This window comes from Somniosus microcephalus, chromosome 16 (genome assembly GCF_052327205.1).
Source record: "Somniosus microcephalus isolate GS21.2 chromosome 16, FLI_Smic_1.0, whole genome shotgun sequence".
Classification (NCBI taxonomy): Eukaryota; Metazoa; Chordata; class Chondrichthyes; order Squaliformes; family Somniosidae; genus Somniosus; species Somniosus microcephalus.
In genome coordinates, this window is record NC_141002.1 from 23,331,456 (window position 1) to 23,350,813 (window position 19,358).

The window sequence follows — 19,358 nt, forward strand, 5'->3', positions numbered from 1 at the left end:
TATGAAGCTGCAGCACCCATTAATTCCAAGACACCTTGTCTGTGATATCGCAGAGTGGTCTAGAGGTGAGGTGAGAGGAGGAGGAAATTTACAGATCATTTTACAACAGTGTGTTTTTTCAATATAAAATTGGCAGATTTCGAACAAACATTCCTTCCCCTTTAAAATATTACACATTATTTTTCCTGTGAACCAAATGAAGACAATAAGTGCCCTGCTCCACAACCCATCCTTTAAAAGTGGATAGCAATTTCCCCCTCGTGACTCGGTGATGAATGTTATGCAAAGTGACACCGACTTGTACGGGTTCCAGGTTCAACCCCTGACATGCGCTGAGTCAGCTTGCTGTCGCCCAGGAAAGTGCTGGGGGCTGTACGATGGAGACTAAAAATCAGCCAAGGCTTCTGCTCCTGATCGCCGTCCAGTGACCTAGAAAAGTTTGTGTGGGCAAATTGACTCAAGGGACAAGTAGTCCACCAATGCTCACTGCTAATACTGAAGGGTCCTCTTGATGTCGGTGGCACTGTACCCAGAACGCGTCGCCAACATTGGGAAAGGAGGGGAGAAACATACGGATAAAAGAAAGGTCCAGATCAACAGATGTGCACTCTTACTCGTTATTGCTGCGTGCGGTCACTTCAGAGCAGACTGACTGCATTTAAAGCAGCCAGTTCTCTTGGCTTAGAGCCAGTACAGAGGACGGGTGGCTGTGATTTTTCTGGCGGGGGGGCCAGGGGAGTTGCAAATGGTCAGTGACATTCACAGCGTTATGGGATTTTTTTTGTGTGTAGCTTCAGCTGTAGCCGCCCAGTTTATTAAAATCCAGACCTTGATCCGAACTGAATAAACCATGATCCATGCTTGCATAATATTCTAGTGTTCTGAGCTAAAGGGTTAGGGATGAAAAGCTTCAAGTCAGCTTTGTGCGTGTTGGAAATGGCAGTCCATTTTCTAGTACCACTCGAGGAAGAGGGGAGGGTTTGGCCTCATCCTTTTATCATTGAGGAACTTGGGTGTAAGGCCATGTCTCAAAATGTAGGACATCACCAGGACTGTGAAGAGGAGGAGTGGTCAATCAGGAAGTGGAGGACAGGTGACACCAAACTTGGATTTTGAAACTCTGAAGACTGTAGGAGCAAGGACAGAGTGACGAGGCTAAGGAGTTTTGCAGCTTTGGGAGAGAATGAGCTGAAGCAGGAGACTGCGACGAGTCTTGATTTCAACACAGTGAGGATTTAAGGAGGAAGAGCGTATAGGATGGTGTATTCGATAGATGCTTTGGAACAACACACGAGCCATGCTCAGAGGGGCACTGAACATAGTAGTATCAATAAATTAGAGAGGGACAGGAAAGATTGGATGGAGTGAGAGGCAGCTTGGAAGCTGAAGGTGAGAGAAGGATTGCCAAGTGGATAGCAAGCTGTTCCTTCTACCCTGGAGTGAGAGTGAGTGTTGAAAGAGTCTCCGTATTCAAGGCTTTTTTTTGTTAGAATGAGTCTAACCTTTCTAGTCAGCGGCAAGCAATCTGCTTTGATTTTCTGAAATTAGAAATAAAACCGCTCTTTTTTATTGGTTTTATTTATTCTTCAAGCCTTGGTGTTTGTTCACACAAGAGGTAAGCCAGCTTGCTAATGAATAGCCTCGGCTTGTTATCAGGATACCCTGGTGCTACGTGGAGATTAGAGGAATCAGATGAATTAAATGTCAATGATCTGCTTTGCACAAATAAAAGGAGCGAATTAACAACAAAAAACGTTAATTTGCAGGCTCCGCAAATCAGAGCCAAAAAATGCAGTCCTCCCAGTGGCTAATTGTGCAAAGCAGCTGGAAAAAGCGATGCATTGTGTTGTTGGAATGTTTATGCTCTGTAAATTATGCCAGTGTTTACAATCGCTCTCCGCAAAATGCTGACATTCAATGCACCTGTGACAGTTGTCATCCATAGCTGTCACTGGTAATGAATTTCCCAATTTACTTAGCTGCTTCTCACCCCCCCAGTAGTATGTGTCACCAGCTGGGGAAAAAAGAGGCGAGTGACAGACAGGACGCATGAACAAATATGTCAGAGTGCTCCAAATTTATTTCATTTCAGGACTTGTTAAGGAAAGATTTAAGAGTCAGAAATGCCCGGCATGTTTTGGCTCTGTACGGGGAAACGAGAATGGAGTGAGACTGCCGGATGGGTCTGCAGGGTTTCTTTGTGTTTCGCTTTGTCTTTCCCACTGAGTGCAGAAAATGAAAACTCATCGGCCTGTTCGAGTTTACAACAGCATTCCATTACTCCGCAGGAGCTCTGCCTGACTCTGGCAATTTGAGATGTGTACTGTTTAAAGATGTTTGTGTTGCGTTTCACATTTCCCATTTAGGTGGAAGTGCAGCCACTTTAATTTTTTCCTTTCTTTCTCACCCTCTTTCTTTCCTTCACTTCTTTATCTCCTTTTCTTTCCTTCTTTCTCTTTCTCTCCTATTCCCTCTTTCCTTCTCACCCCTTTCTTCCCTTCCCCCTTCTACTTTTTTCCTTTCTTTTTCCTTTTTTCTTTACTCTCATTTTCTCACTCCCTTTCTTTCCCTTTTCTTTCCTTCCCTCGTTTCTTTTCTTTCTTATTTCATTCCCTTTCCTCTTATCTTTCCTTTGTTATTTTTCCTCTCCCTTTTTAATTAAATCTCTCCTGCTGTGTCCTTGTGTCCCTCTTTCTTTCTCTCATTTCCTTTTTTCAGCCTCCGTTCTTTGTCCTTTTCTCGTTCATTCTCTTCCCATCGCTCTGTACTAATTACAGGGGATGATGTCTCCTGCACAACATGTAATGAGATTGTAAGCCGGTTTATAAAGAGGAGCTCTCCCCTTTACATTGTCTGTTCTTGGCTGGAATGGTTCAGGATTGGCGTGCAGTTTTACACTTTGCCTTTTTGCATGTCAACACAATCTTCAACACGTCAAATTAAATGAACACCTCTGCCTTTAGCTGATTTATATTCAAATTTGTTTTGTCACTCTATAGACTGATTCTGGATTGTAATGGCTTGGTGATTTCCAGATAAGTTTTCTGTCATATTGCACCCTGCGTAATTGGAAGGGAAAACCCAGCTTTAATTTTGATTCTAGATACATCCATCATTGGTTGATGTGAGGCAGCTCATCTGACTGACTAACTGACTGAAAGCACTGTCCAGAACTCCTCAGCTCTTTAATGCTCCAACGGGACGGAGAATGGGATGAGGCTACGATACAATTGTGGCTTGTTGCTCAGGCCCATCCTCTTAGATAAGCCCTACACTCCAGATTTCACACTGAAATTTCAGTCAGGTTTTTATTTTGCTTTGAGACTGAAAATCCATCTAAAAGAGATTTAACAAAAAAAAATGCGATTGAAAGAGTGAAAAAAGAAGCAGGTGGTGAAGACACAGAAGTGATGATAGGTGGCATTGGAAAACAGTTTCCAGAGATTTCTTTTTAAATTGTGAGTTTTTTTTTTCTCCGTTGCTCTTGGAAGATCATGATTCAGCTGCAGTACAGTTCCACGGGGACTCGACACCAGTCCCTACCTTACCCAAGAGGCCATTGTTATTTTCCTACATTGCAATAGTGACTACACTTGAAAAGTACTTCATTGGCTGTAAAGCGCTTTGGGACGTCCTGAGGTAGTGAAAGGGGCTATATATATGCAAGTTTGTTAGTTCTTTCATGTGGCCAATTCAATTGAATACCAATTCCATTGTGACATAGTTTATACTCCATTTCCATTCTCTGACAGATTCCTCCTTTTTTTGTAACATAAAATAGTTTGAACTGATAGAGAACAGACCAGGAAAGCTTGTGTTTTTTTTTTATTCGTTTATGGGACGTGGACGTCGCTGGCAAGGCCAGCATTTATTGCCCACCCCTAATTGCCCTTGAGAAGGTGGTGGTGAGTCACCTTCTTGAACCACTGCAGTCCGTGTGGTGAAGGTACTCTCTCAGCGCTGTTAGGTAGGGAGTTCCAGGCTTTTGACCCAGCAACGATGAAGGATCGGCGATATACTTCTAAGTCAGGATGGTGTGTGACTTGGAGGTGGTGGTGTTCCCATGCACCTGCTGCCCTTGTCCTTCTAGGTGGAAGAGGTCGTGGGTTTGGGAGGTGCTGATGAAGAAGCCTTGGCAAATTGCTGCAGTGCATCTTGTAGAAGGTACACACTGCAGTCACGGTGCGCCGGTGGTGGAGGGAGTGAATGTTTAAGGTGATGGATGGGGTGCCAATCAAGCGGGCTGCTTTGTCCTGGATGGTGTCGAGCTTCTTGAATGTTGTTGGAGCTGCACTCATCCAGGCAAGTGGAGAGTATTCCATCACACTCCTTAATTGTGCCTTGTAGATGGTGGAAAGGCTTTGGGGAGTCAGGAGGTGAGACACTCGCCATAGAACACCTAGCCTCTGACCGGCTCTTGTTGCCACAATATTTATGTGGCTGGCCCAGTTAAGTTTCTGGTCAATGGTGACCCCCAGGATGTTGATAGTGGGGGATTCGGTGATGGTAATGCTGTTACATGTCATAGAAACATAGAAACATAGAGGATAGGAGCAGGAGTAGGCCATTCGGCCCCTCGAGCCTGCTCCGCCATTCAATGAGATCATGGCTGATCATCCAAATTCAGTACCCTGTCCCTGCCTTCTCCCATATCCCTTGATCCCTTTAGCCTTAAGAAATATATCCAACTCCTTCTTGAATATATTTAATGAATTGGCCTCCACTGCCTTCTGTGGCAGAGAATTCCACAGGTTCACCACTCTCTGGGTGAAGAAATTCCTCCTCATCTCAGTCCTAAATGGCTTACCCCTTATCCTTAGGCTATGACCCCTAGTTCTGGACTCCCCGGCCATCGGGAACATCCTTCCTGCATCTAGTCTGTCCAGGCCTGACAGAATTTAAAAGCTTTCGATGAGATCCCCTCTAAATTTTCTAAACTCCAGTGAGTACAAGCCCAATCGACCAAATCTCTCCTAGTATGTCATTCCTGCCATCCCAGGTATCAGCCTGGTGAATCTTCGCTGCACTCCTTCCATGGCAAGAACATCCTTCCTCAGATAAGGCGACCAAAACTGCACACAATACTCAAGGTGCGGTCTCACCAAGGCCCTGTACAACTGCAGCAAGACATCCTTGTTCCTGTACTCGAACCCTCTTGCTACGAAGGCCAACATACCATTTGCCTTCTTAACCGCCTGCTGCACCTGCATGCTTACCTTCAGCGACTGGTGCACAAGAACACCCAGGTCTCTTTGCACTTCCGCTTCTCCCAATCTATTGCCATTCAAATAATAATCTGCCTTCCTGTTTTTGCCACCAAAGTGGATAACCTTACATTTATCCGCATTATAGTGCATTTGCCATGTTTCTGCCCAATCACCCAACCTGTCCAAATCGTACTGGAGTTTCACGACATCCTCCTCACAGCATACCCTCCCACCCAGCTTTGTGTCGTCTGCAAATTTGGAGATACTACATCCAATTCCCTCGTCCAGATCATTAATATATATTGTGAACAGCTGGGGTCCTAGGACCGGTCCTTGCGGTACCCCACTAGTCACTGCCTGCCACTTGGAAAACGAACCGTTTATTCCAACTCTTTGCTTTCTATCTGCCAACCAGTTCTCTATCCAAGTCAATACCTTGCCCCCAATCCCATGTGCCTTAATTTTACACGCCAATCTCTTATGCGGGACCTTATCGAAAGCCTTCTGAAAGTCCAAATACACCACATCCACTGGTTCTCCCTTATCTATTTTACCAGTTACATCCTCAAAAAATTCCAGTAGATTAGTCAAGCATGATTTACCTTTTGTAAATCCATGTTGACTTTGTCCGATCCTGTCACTGCTTTCCAAGTGCTCTGCTATTACATCTTTTATAATGGACTCTAGCATTTTCCCCACTACCGATGTCAGGCTTACCGGTCTATAATTCCCTGCTTTTTCTCTACCACCTTTTTTGAATAGTGGGGTAACATTAGCTACCCTCCAATCCATGGGTACTGTACCAGAGTCTATCGAGTTCTGGAAGATGACCAGCAATGCATCTACTATTTCTAGGGCCACTTCTTTAAGTACCCTAGGATGTAGATTATCAGGCCCAGGGGATTTATCGGCCTTCAGTCCCATCAATTTTCCTAACACCATTTCCCTACAAATACTGATTTCTTTCAGTTCCACCCTTTCATCAGACCCTATGTTCCCCGGCAAATCTGGGAGGTTATTTGTGTCCTCCTTTGTGAAGACAGAACCAAAATATGTATTTAGTTGGTCTGCCATTTCTTTGTTCCCCATTATAAATTCCCCTGATTCTGACTGCAAGGGACCTACGCTTGACTTCACCAATCTTTTTCTCTTTACATATCTATAAAAGCTTTTACAGTCAGTTTTTATGTTCCCTGAAAGCTTACTTTCATAATCTATTTTCCCCCTCTTAATTAATCCTTTTGTCCTCCTTTGCTGAATCCTAAACTGCTCCCAATCCTCAGGTTTGCTGCTTTTTTTGGCCAATTTATATGCCCTCTCTTTGGATCTTATGTTATCCCTAATTTCCCTTGTTAGCCACAGTTGAGTCACCTTTTTTGATTTATTTTTATGCCAAACTGGGATAAACAAATTCTGTAGTTCATCCATGTGATCTTTGAATGTTTGCCATTGCCTGTCCACCATCAACCCTTTGAGTGACATTACCCAATCAATCCTACCCAACTCGCGTCTCATACCATCATAGTTTCCTTTATTTAAATTCAGGACCTTAGTCTCTGAGTCAACTACTTCACACTCCATCTTAATGAAGAATTCTATCATATTATGATCGCTCTGACCCAAGGGGCCTCGTACAACAAGATTGCTAATTAATCCTTTCTTATTGCATAATACCCAGTCTAAGATGGCCTGATCCCCAGTTGGTTCCTCGACATATTGGTCCAGGAAACCATTCCGTATACACTCCAGGAATTCCTCCTCCACAGTATTGTTACTAATTTGGTTAGCCCAATCTATATGTAGATTAAAGTCACCCATGATGACTGCTGTGCCCTTATTGCATGCTTCTCTAATTTCCCTTTTAATGCCATCCCCAACCTCTGCATTACTGTTTGGGAGTCTATACACCACTCCCACTAATGTTTTCTGCCCTTTGGTATTTCTCAGTTTTACCCATACAGATTCCACATCATCAGAGCTAATATCTTTCCTTACAATTGTGTTAATCCCCTCTTTACCCAGCAATGCTACCCCACCTCCTTTTCCTTTTTGCCTATCTTTCCTGAATATTGAATACCACTGGATGTTGAGTTCCCAGCCTTGGTCCCCCTGGAGCCATGTTTCCGTAATTCCAGTCATATCATATTCATTTACCTCTATTTGCGCTGCTAATTCATCCACCTTATTACGAATGCTCCTTGCATTAAGACACAAAGCCTTCAGGCTTGTTTTTTTAACGCTCTTAGACCTTTTAGAATTATTATTTACTGTGGCCATGTTTGTTTTAAACCCTTGATTTCTCCGATTGCCACCTTTGTTTTTCTCCTTCCTGTCTTTTGCTTCTATCCTTGTTTCCCTTTCCTTTGTCTCCCTGCTCAGTTTCCCAACCCCCTGCCATTTTAGTTTAAACCATCCCCCACAGCACTAGCAAACACTCCCCCAAGGACATCGGTCCCAGTCCTGCCCAGGTGCAGACCGTCCGGTTTGTACTGGTCCCACCTCACCTAGAACCAGTTCCAATGTCCCAGGAATTTGAATCCCTCCCCCTTGCACCATTCCTCCAGCCACGTATTCATTTGAAGTATCCTTCTATTTCTGCTCTGACTAGCACGTGGCACTGGTAGCAATCCTGAGATTACTACCTTTGAGGTCCTATTTTTTAATTTACTTCCTAACTCCCTATATTCAGCTTTTAGGACCTCATCCCGTTCTTTACCTGTATCGTTGGTGCCTATATGCAGCAAGACAACTGGCTGTTCACCCTCCCTTTCCAAAATTTTCTGCAGCTTCTCCGAGACATCCTTGACCCTTGCACCAGGGAGGCAACACACCATCCTGGAGTCTCGTTTGCTGCCGCAGAAACACCTATCTATTCCCCTTACAATAGAGTCCCCTGTCAAGAGGAGGTGGTTAGACTCTCGCTTGTTGGAGATAGTCATTGCCTGGCACTTCTGTGGTGCGAATGTTACCTGCCACTTATCAGCCCAAGCCTGAACGTCATCCAGGTTTTGTTGCATGCGGGCATGGACAGCTTCATTATCTGAGGAGTTGTGAATGGCGCTGAACCCTGTGCAGTCATCAGCGAACATCCCCATTTCTGACCTTATGTTGTGTGTGTCACTGCTTACGAAAACTCCATTATATCACTCAAAGTTCCTGTTTATTCTATACATTGCCAGAGGCCTGGAATATAATGGTGTGTCCGCTGACTATAGACATGAACTGGGTGCGATTGCTTGTCTCACAAGGGTTCTCTGTTCGAGTGGTTCACCTCCCCCACAATCTCTCCTGATATCTGCTGATTGCCTGGGGTTCCCGATGCCGATTGCAGTGTTTGAGACTATGTTGCATAATTGCATTATGTATCCAGTAGGGTGGGGCGGGGCGGGGCGTCGGGGGTTGAGACCTGGAGGTAATGCTGTCATTCATTTGGTGAAATATTTTGGCTGGGGAAAGAGGAGGAGCAACTAGCAACAACATGGCTCTTGAACAATAAGCATAGACACCATGGACTTTTAAAAGGAGTGGTTTCTGTTTCATTTTATTTGAATCCAGTTTTGCACACAACACCCTTTCTATGTAATAGTTTCTATAACCGTGTTGGATTCCTTGCTGTCAGAGTTGGTTAATTTTTGCCATTGGGAATATCAAAAGCAACTTTGGTTTAGTAACTGTGAGTTCTGCTGTTTCCATTTCTGTTTTTAATATCCAGCTTAATTTCTTTTCCTTCTCCAGCTGCTTGCTCGCTGTCTCTTTGACTCTGCTTTCCCTGTCTGTTTAACTCTTTACCATTCCTCTCCTCTTTGTGTGATGTGGGACACTAAGATGGAACATTTCCACAAAAAACACACGGAGGTTCAGCTCTAATTGCACGTGGAGATGGCTTGGTGAAGCAGTAATTGCACTGTGGAATGTGGGTAGAACCCATCGCTAGATAGTTCCTCACGGTGTATTTCTGTACATGGAGTGTTCAGAACAAATCCAAATCTGTGCCGTCCCATCGACCACCTCCCGATAATGCATGGTACTTGGGGTACAGGTTTGTAGAGGGGAACAAAAATAACAGGTTAATGTTTTTTTTAAAGAATACCCTTTTGCTTTCCAACAAGTATGTTTCTGATTAGGATCTATTTGCTGGAACATGTGAACTAACAAACCCCGACTAGTTAGTTGGGAATGGTCAGCACACTGATGTCATGTTAAAGGCCTATTGTGTGTCAAGGGGAGCATTACAGTTGAACTGAGAAAGGGGGAAGAAATCAGCCAGGGTTCCTGTCTTTAATTGCCACTCAATGACCCCTCTTGAGGGTAAGGACAGCACTGGGTTTGGCTGCTATGCTTCCTGTGGCTGAACGGCCTGCCAACACTCCCTGTCAAGGCGCACACGTGAAGAATGATGCTTCAGGAGAAAATGGGACAAAATTGCATAGAAGGAAGGTTGGTGTTTTTTTTTCCAAGTACGTACTTGGAGCTGGTGTACTTGGTCACAGCCTTGGCCAGCTCCCTGGGCAGCAGCAGGTACACAGCAGTCTGAATCTCCCAGGAGCTGATGGTCAAGTGCTTCACCCGCGATGTGCTCTGAAATATCACAAAGGAGTTCATGATGCTCATTGCATTGAAGGAGATGCTGGTGTCGGGGTGAACCTGCTCCATCACCATGTAGATTGAGTAACTCTTCTTCCTCGATCTTCTCCACTTCTTGCTGTCCTTTTCTATGACTTTACTCATGGCCGCCTTGGGGACTGCTTTCTGCTCCTCGGGCATCTTCAGATTCACTTGTGTAATTTGATAACATTTACGGTATATTTAAGAATTTCTAATGTTTAGTTTGTAACTACGACCGTGTTGAGATACAGTTGTGTGTTAAATTAGAGCTCTCCTCTCAAGCTGAATGAATATTTTACCAGTGTTGCCCTAAAACATCTATGCGTAGACCTGTCATAAACATGCCACTCTCAAATAAAGGTACATCACTGAGGGGATCATTTAGCACCAGTTATTGCTTGCATCAGTTATTGCAAGCACCAACTACATGTGACATATTCTGAGGATTTTGTGCTAAAATGTGTACAACGATCAGCACACATGATGACATGAAGTCTGATTTTCACTTGTCAGGCCAGCTGGATATACATTTGCTGGAGATGTGAAATAAGCAGTATCTTGGAAACGGGCAAAGCGAGTCGTGGCACAGTGTAAGACGGGAAGGGAAACAAAGAAACTTAACTAATGGCTTGGTGCTGTGTGTGTTCTTTCAGGAGGTTGAACTGTGCCGCATCAGCAGCCAGGAGAAGCTGGGCCTGACTGTCTGCTACAGAACAGACGATGATGAAGATGATAGCGGGATCTATGTCAGCGAGGTAAGTCACTGTGGAAGGAAGCGAGCAAGCAACGGCCTTTAATGGCCCCGACTGTTGAGGGTTGGCAGTGCGCCAAGCGTTGTCACTTCTAATTGCTGTGGTAAATTGCATTGCCCGGGTAATATGATTATTACAGCCTGTTTATTTTAAGCAAATGTTTTAATGGTGGATCTTAATTACTGAACATTGTCAGAGCAAAAAAAAATTAAATTATAAAAATTGAGTTGACTACACACATATGCTCGGCTTTTACACAAAGCTTTCATCGAACAGTCAGATTCGGGGTATTAACGGAGTTCTAATTGAAAGCCTGCTTGGGAAAAAGTGTCTTAACATTGCCTACACACAGAAAATGTCGCAGATCAACGCGATCAAAAGCATCCACCATTGAGCACAGCATTAATAATTAAAATGTATACACTGAGGTGTTCCCACAATTGTCAAGGGCCCCTCTTTGTGATGCTCTCTTTGCCATTATAAAAAGGCACGTTATGGGGGCAAGTTATAGGGAGGGTACCGTGAATGGTTTCTCTGTTAACACGGAATGAGGAGATCTGCAACTGAAACTATGCCAGCTGTGCCTGCTGCACTCAAACTTGCAGTTTCAGCACCTTTTTCGTCTGACTAAGATGAAGGAAATTCGGAGTGTAGTGCAGTTCAGTCCAGCCCAGCTTGGTTCCAATCACCTATAGCCTGACTGCAGCTTTAAATCTGCACCAAGATTTACATTCTATCAGATGGCTACTGAGGCAGAGGCCTAGAAATTCAGTTGGCTGCGCCAGCCGTTAACGCCTTAGGAGGAGCAGATCTCGAGCGCTAGACGCTTAGCGCCCGGGCGCAGCGCGATCTGTGCCTCGCCCCAACTTCAGTAGACATTTAGCGCCGGCGCAAAGTCTTTGCGCGCGCAGATCATGACGTCATTTCGTCGTGCAACGCCCTTTGTGCGCCCGGAACCGGAACTTCACTCGCGCCGCCCCATTGTGCGCCTGGCGGCCCGAACGACTGTGAAGTGGAACGGTACACAGCCGAGGCGGGCCGCGGGGAGCGCAAATTAAAGGGCACTCCTGCAGTAGAAAAGGCAGCCGTTTTGCAACACTTTGTGAGAGACAAAGATGGTGATGATGGAGATGATGATGATGATGAAGGAGGAGGAGGAGGAGGAGGAGGAGGACCACATAACACACTGCTGGAGAGAAGCCCTCCCCAACAACACAAATACAGCAGTCTCGGCCTTTCAAAAAAAACAAATCCACCCTCCCCCTTTAAGAGCTCACCGGAGCCAGAGTGTCTGCTGTCAATCAGCAGCTCGCCGCACCTGCCCTGCGCCCACCTTCCGGTGTTAGCGCCCGGGCCGCCGGCTTAGCGCCTAAAGAGAGCCGTGCATCGCCAGTTTTAGCGCTCGAGCAAACTCTTAGGGCGAAGCTAATGAATATCGGCGAAGTGGCCTCGAATTTGCGCCGGCCGCAAACTTTAGCGGCTGCCCGACTTTACCGCCCCAAAAGTGGCTATAATGAATTTCTAGGCCAGAGACTCTAAACTTATTTAAAAGGGAATGGGATTAGAAAAGGGAGAGTATAAAAGGATACAGGGAAGGGGCAGAGAAATGGAAGGGGGGTTGGGGGTATAGTTGGCGAGCTAGCGCTGGCACATATCTGATGAGCCAAATGGCCACTTCCAGTGCTGTAATTTCTATGATTTTAAATGTGGGTCTGCTGTCTTATTGTTAACCCCTTCATTGCTGCGGACAGATTTACTCATCCAGGCTCCATTAGGCCTGAGGGGCAGCATGGGTCTACTTGTTTGGTAAACGCATTAGTGTTTTGATGCAACGAAACACACCACAGCTTAGTCTAGTCAATCTTCAATCTTTAAAGCGGGCGGGAAAGTCACCCTTCAAAGGCAACAAAAAGCTCATTTTCAAAGCTCACTTGGACCTTCAAAATGGAGAGTGGAAGACAGAAAATCTGGGAAACAAATGATTTTAATCTTGACAGGAATCATTTTCAACCTCGCTGCCTGGGCAGTAACCTGACGGAGGGACCACTGCCTGGTGTATAACCTGAAGGAGGGACCACCTGCCGGATGTAGAACCTGGAGGAGGGACCACCTGCCTGGTGTAGAACCTGGAGGAGGCACCACCTGCCGTGTGTAGAACCTGGAGGAGGGACCACCTGCCTGGTGTAGAACCTGGAGGAGGGACCACCTGCCTGGTGTAGAACCTGGAGGAGGGACCACCTGCCTGGTGTAGAACCTGGAGGAGGGACCACCTGCCTGGTGTAGAACCTGGAGGAGGCACCACCTGCCTGGTGTAGAACCTGGAGGAGGGACCACCTGCCGGATGTAGAACCTGGAGGAGGCACCACCTGCTGGATGTAGAACCTGGAGGAGGGACCACCTGCCTGGTGTAGAACCTGGAGGAGGGACCACCTGCCTGGTGTAGAACCTGGAGGAGGGACCACCTGCCTGGTGTAGAACCTGGAGGAGGGACCACCTGCCTGGTGTAGAACCTGGAGGATGGACCACCTGCCTGGTGTAGAACCTAGAGGAGGGACCACCTGCCTGGTGTATAACCTGGAGGAGGGACCACCTGCCGTGTGTAGAACCTGGAGGAGGGACCACCTGCTGTGTGTAGAACCTGGAGGAGGGACCACCTGCCTGGTGTAGAACCTGGAGGAGGGACCACCTGCCATGTGTAGAACCTGGAGGAGGGACCACCTGCCTGGTGTAGAACCTGGAGGAGGGACCACCTGCCGGATGTAGAACCTGGAGGAGGGACCACCTGCCTGGTGTATAACCTAGAGGAGGAACCACCTGCCTGGTGTATAACCTGGAGGCGGGACCACCTGCCTGGTGTAGAACCTGGAGGAGGGACCACCTGCCGGATGTAGAACCTGGAGGAGGGACCACCTGCCTGGTGTAGAACCTGGAGGAGGGACCACCTGCCTGGTGTAGAACCTGGAGGAGGGACCACCTGCCTGGTGTAGAACCTGGAGGAGGGACCACCTGCTGTGTGTAGAACCTGGAGGAGGGACCACCTGCCGGATGTAGAACCTGGAGGAGGGACCACCTGCCTGGTGTAGAACCTGGAGGAGGGACCACCTGCCGGATGTAGAACCTGGAGGAGGGACCACCTGCCTGGTGTAGAACCTGGAGGCGGGACCACCTGCCTGGTGTAGAACCTGGAGGAGGGACCACCTGCCTGGTGTAGAACCTGGAGGCGGGACCACCTGCCGTGTGTAGAACCTGGAGGAGGGACCACCTGCCTGGTGTAGAACCTGGAGGAGGGACCACCTGCCTGGTGTAGAACCTGGAGGCGGGACCACCTGCCGTGTGTAGAACCTGGAGGAGGGACCACCTGCCTGGTGTAGAACCTGGAGGAGGGACCACCTGCCTGGTGTAGAACCTGGAGGCGGGACCACCTGCCTGGTGTAGAACCTGGAGGAGGGACCACCTGCTGGATTTGGAACCTAGCGGCAGGGCCACTTGCCGGATGTAGAACCTGGTGGAGGGACCCCCTGCCGGATTTGGAACCTGGACGATTTTTGTTTCACCAGATTACTGCCTAGACCGTGTTGTTGAAAATCACCCACCAATTTTTTTTAAAATGAGGAAGTGGTTAGAAAAGGCTTAGCCAAATTAAGCAGACATGGAAAAAGGGTTCACCCGAAACGTCGACTATAATTTCTCTCCACGGATGTTGCCTGGCCTGCTGAGTTTTTCCAGCATTTTCTGTTGTTATTTCGGATTTCCAGCATCTGCAGTATTTTGCTATCGTAAGCAGAGACAGTGGCTGATTAACAATTTAAAAAAGTAAGACGAGGAGAGACCATGGAAAAACATGGTTAGCTGAATGATATTTAAATTATTTTGTTTTGATGTGACATTGTGTTGATACAGCAATAAAGCTACTCTTATTGTAGTTCTAGTGCTGAAATTACAATATTTATGACAGCGAGATTGTACAGGCTGAAAGCTTAGAACCCGTTTGACCAGACGACTTTTATTTAAGGACATCCTGAAGGAAGGGAAGTCTATAATGCTGTGAAAGTGTGATTCAAAGATTGCAATCATTAAAAAAAATTGTGATGGGTGTTTGGCAATAGGATATCAAAAGGCAATCACAAATAAGGAACAAAAGGGACTCCATTACACCGAAATAGCCGGTTTAAACAGGAAGCCAAAAGTAAAATGAGAGAAATGAATAGCTGAAGATAGCGATCGTGCCAAAGGTGATAGATAGGAGTGCCCCTTGGTGGCAAGGTCATCACTCAGCTCTGCGCAGTGGTGACTTTGATAGAGTATAATTTGTATCCCAAATTCTGCAACACACAATAACAAGAACTAGTATCAGATGGGAGCACCCATGAATCATGATTGCCACAGCCTCATTTGATCATCTAAATGCTGGCCCCTTCTTAAAATTCCTTATTTGTTGCTTATCTTGAGTGCGTCTGACAGATAATGAAGTCGTATAAAAATTGCACTTTTCTTCTAAATTGTGTTTGACTGCAATTTTACATAAATTGGGTTTGGGAGAACTGGATAATCTTCTGCCAGCAGGTTTGCAGTGACAGATCCGTAAGTAAACAGCATGTACTGTTATATGTTGAGGGAATGTTCCGATTAAGCTGCAGTCCTTTCAGAGTACGAATCTTTTATCGATCTCCAGCCCCGGGCATTAAATGCGGTTATTTTAGTTAGGAGATTAAATGGTAGCTTTGGAGCTTGGTCCCTTCTCTATCTGTCTGTGACACTTAAGAAGCATACTTGGACTGTCGGTCATTATCTGACTGCAATATAGTAACTTTTCTATGTATGTCTCCTTATTTGGACATCACTCTTCTGCGACACACCTGCAGCTGAGCAATTCTACCACTAGATGAGACTTGATCAGCTCGTGAAGCTGCAGCTTCCCTACAGCTGTACCTATGGACTCTGAGGCAAATTCCCCATGTCCTGACTGCTCGTGCGCAAATCCACGGGAGACACGTTTACCATCAAAATAATTTTGGGGAAGTCCAGCAGCATTCAGACTGCAGTTTGAACACAAAGTGTGGCATGGTCATCAGATGGTAAACAAGGGCAGTGGTGACCGTTAGGTTTTTGCCAGTCTTGGGCGCGTAGCAATGCAGAGTCAGACCCCCATCTGAAACTTACCACCGCACCCAAGATATTCCGGCCATTTGGTGGGTGCATCATTTCAAATGAGTCCTATTTTTAAGTGTTGCTCGGACTCCATTTCTCGTGCTTTCCCCCACCCCCGCACCCACCAATCTCTGTGCTAAACAAGGTTTGTTAGCCAAGAGGGGGTGTGTAAGTGGTCTACTCCGAGGCCTGTGGCATTGCCACCTGTCAGCTGGCCTCTAGTGGCATGCCAGAGTGCCTCAATCTCACTTCCTAATGTGTGGGTGTTTTTAGTAATGTTTGGTTGATGAAGAATATAATTTCAATAATTCATTACCCATTAGCCAGACCCTGAACCTTTTTTTTATTTTTGCAGGTTGATCCAAACAGCATTGCCGCCAAAGATGGGCGTATAAGAGAGGGAGATCGGATCGTGCAGGTAAGTGTGGACAGAAATGGTTGTGTAACTGAAATCACTAGGCTCCTCTGGCCGAGACTGAAGCAGAAGGCTTATTGCAACGTGAGCAAAACAAAAAAAATTGTCAAGCAGGTGGTAGCCTTTGAGGGTCAGGCCTCAGATGTACAACTAAATCCAAAGCTGCACCTGGGAGATAAGCTGATAGCGGGTTTTATTCCAATCGGTCTGTGTGCGAGTTTCATGCGATGAAAGCAGCCCCACAGCTGGTGCTATACCACGTCTGGGCCAGCCACACAGACGGTTATCGCCATAGCAACAATCAGACTGGACCCTGTCAGATAGCATTCCTCTTTGGCAGAAGCATGGACAGACTCCAAAGCGGGTTTTTAAAAATAAATATAGACGTTATCAAAAGAAACTGTTTTGTTACAGTGAAAACCACTGGGTATCCGTTCTTTACACAACCCCTTGTTTGCAGGCCAGTGCTAGATTGCTTGCTACGCCTATACATACTTTATAATGTGTATTGAGTTATTGGGTGGCTCTTTCAGTTTGATTATGATCCATTTTATCTCCACAATGGGTGTCTAGCAGAACCCAACCAGGTGTTTCAGACTGGAGGGAAGTATACAGTGATGTTCCCATGGGGTTGGTATTAGGACTGCTCTTTTTGATATATATTAAGGACCTGGACTTGGGTATAAAGGGCACAGTTTCAAAGTTTGCAGATGTCACAAATTTCGGAAGCGTAGTAAACATTGAGGAGGATAGTAGCAGGCTTCAGGAGGACTTAGGCAGACTTGTGAAATGGGCAGACACGTGGCAGATGAAAAGAACGAGGAGAGGCAATATAAATAAAGTGGTACAATTTTAAACGGGGTGCAGGAACAGACAGACCTGGGGGTTCACAGACACAAATCTTTGAAGCTGGCAAGACGAGTTAAAAGACTGTTGAGAAAGACTGTTAAGAAAGCCCTGTTCCTGGGACTAGGGACTAGGGACAGGGTCACTGGCAAGGCTTGGAAACTAAGCAGAGCCTAGGCCTGGTTAGTACTTGGAGGGGTGACCATCAGGGAAGACCAGGTGCAGAAGGTCACGGAAGGAGCCCCGAGGAGGGGCGGTTGGTGAGAAGGTCATGGAAGGAGCCCCGAGGAGGGGCGGTTGGTGAGAAGGTCACGGAAGGAGCCCCGGGAGGGGCGGCTGGTGAGCAGGCCCGGGCGTTGGGCTGAAGATTGTCAGACAGGAGGAATGGCAGAAATGGAATGGCGACGCGCACAGACTCAGCGGCTTTGCTTCTCCCAGGACGGTGCTTTTTACGTTTAATGTTAATGTTATTTGTACTGGACTCATGGGAGCTTGCAAGATCACATTTCATTGTTCATGTACTTGTGCATTGTACAATGACAATAAAGTTGAATTATTATTATTATATGGGATCCTGGGCTTAATAAATAGAGGAATAAGAGTACAAAAGCTAGGAAGTAATACAAAAACATTATAAATCACTGAATAGGCCTCAGCTGGAATATTGACCCAGAAATTCCATTCGCAGGCCTCCCGCGGGCGGAGGGTTGCGATTTGGAAAAAAATGTGCTTGGACTGCAGGGCTCCCGGGAGGCGCAGAGTTCCTTACCTGGGCCTCTCCAAACTGCCGGTGCGCAGGGCACGCGTATCCTAGAGGCGCAGGCGGTTCGCAGCGTCCCTGGAATCACGTGGGCCATGGGGAGCCAATCAGAGAAGGGAATCTGCATTCATAGATTTGACAGGAAGACCTGTCAAATATATGAATAGAGATCACCCCCAAAACATAGTAAAACTTCAAATAAATTTTTTTTTAAATCACATTTTTAAAATGACTTGAAATTACATAAATTAGCTATTTTAAACAAAAATTTTAATTTTTGAAATAATAATTAAAGTTTTTAACAGGGCTAAAAATAAACTTACCTTCTTTAAAGTATTTTTAAATGATAAATCAGTGGAAATTTTTTTTTTTACTTTTTCAACTCTTATCCTGGTAAAAGCAGGCCTTGCGTCTGATTTTACCAGGCGCAAGAATTGTAAGTGTTTTCTGTGGGCGGAGGGTCTCCAAAAAACGGAACATAGAAACATAGAAGATAGGAGCAGGAGTAGGCAATTCGGCCCTTCGAGCCTGCTCCGCCATTCAATGAGATCATGGCTGATCATCCAAATTCAGTACCCTGTCCCTGCCTTCTCCCCATATCCCTTGATCCCTTTAGCCTCAAGAAATATATCCAACTCTTTCTTGAATATATTTAATGAACTGGCCTCCACCGCCCTCTGTGCCAGAGAATTCCACAGGTTCACCACTCTCTGGGTGAAGAAATTCCTCCTCATTTCAGTCCTAAATGGCTTACCCCTTATCCTTAGACTATGACCCCTGGTTCTGGACTCCCCGGCCATCAGAAACATCCTTTCTGCATCTAGTCTGTCCAGACCTGACAGAATTTTATAGGTTTCGATGAGATCCCCTCTCAATCTTCTAAACTCCAGTGAGTATAAGCCCAATTGACACAATCTCTCCTCGTACGTCATTCCTGCCATCCCAGGTATCAGCCTGGTGAATCTTCGCTGCACTCCCTCCATGGCAAGAACGTCCTTCCTCAGGTAAGGTGACCAAAACTGCACACAATACTCAAGGTGCGGTCTCACCAAGGCCCTGTACAACTGCAGCAAGACATCCTTGTTCCTGTACTCGAACCCTCTTGCTACGAAGGCCAACATACCATTTGCCTTCTTAACCACCTGCTGCACCTGCATGCTTACCTTCAGCGACTGGTACACAAGAACACCCAGGTCTCTTTGCACTTCCCCTTCTCCCAATCTATTGCCATTCAAATAATAATCTGCCTTCCTGTTTTTGCCACCAAAGTGGATAACCTCACATTTATCCACATCATAGTGCATTTGCCATGTTTCTGCCCAATCACCCAACCTGTCCAAATCGTACTGGAGTTTCACGACATCCTCCTCACAGCATACCCTCCCACCCAGCTTTGTGTCGTCTGCAAATTTGGAGATATTACATCCAATTCCCTCGTCCAGATCATTAATATATATTGTGAACAGCTGGGGTCCTATGACCGATCCTTGCGGTACCCCACTAGTCACTGCCTGCCACTCGGAAAACGACCCATTTATTCCAACTCTTTGCTTTCTGTCCGCCAACCAGTTCTCTATCCAAGTCAATACCTTGCCCCCAATCCCATGTGCCTTAATTTTGCACGC

General features: G+C 46.2%; 1 protein-coding gene across 1 annotated transcript in view; it reads left to right on the forward strand.

Moving 5' to 3' along the window:
- pdzrn4 (PDZ domain containing ring finger 4) overlaps positions 1–19,358 on the forward strand; it is a 547,764-nt gene that overhangs the window by 503,482 nt on the left and 24,924 nt on the right. The window contains exons 8-9 of the mRNA XM_086008682.1: positions 10,466–10,567; positions 16,068–16,130. Of these exons, the coding sequence (XP_085864808.1) occupies positions 10,466–10,567; positions 16,068–16,130 (165 nt within the window). The remainder of the gene's footprint in view (positions 1–10,465; positions 10,568–16,067; positions 16,131–19,358) is intronic.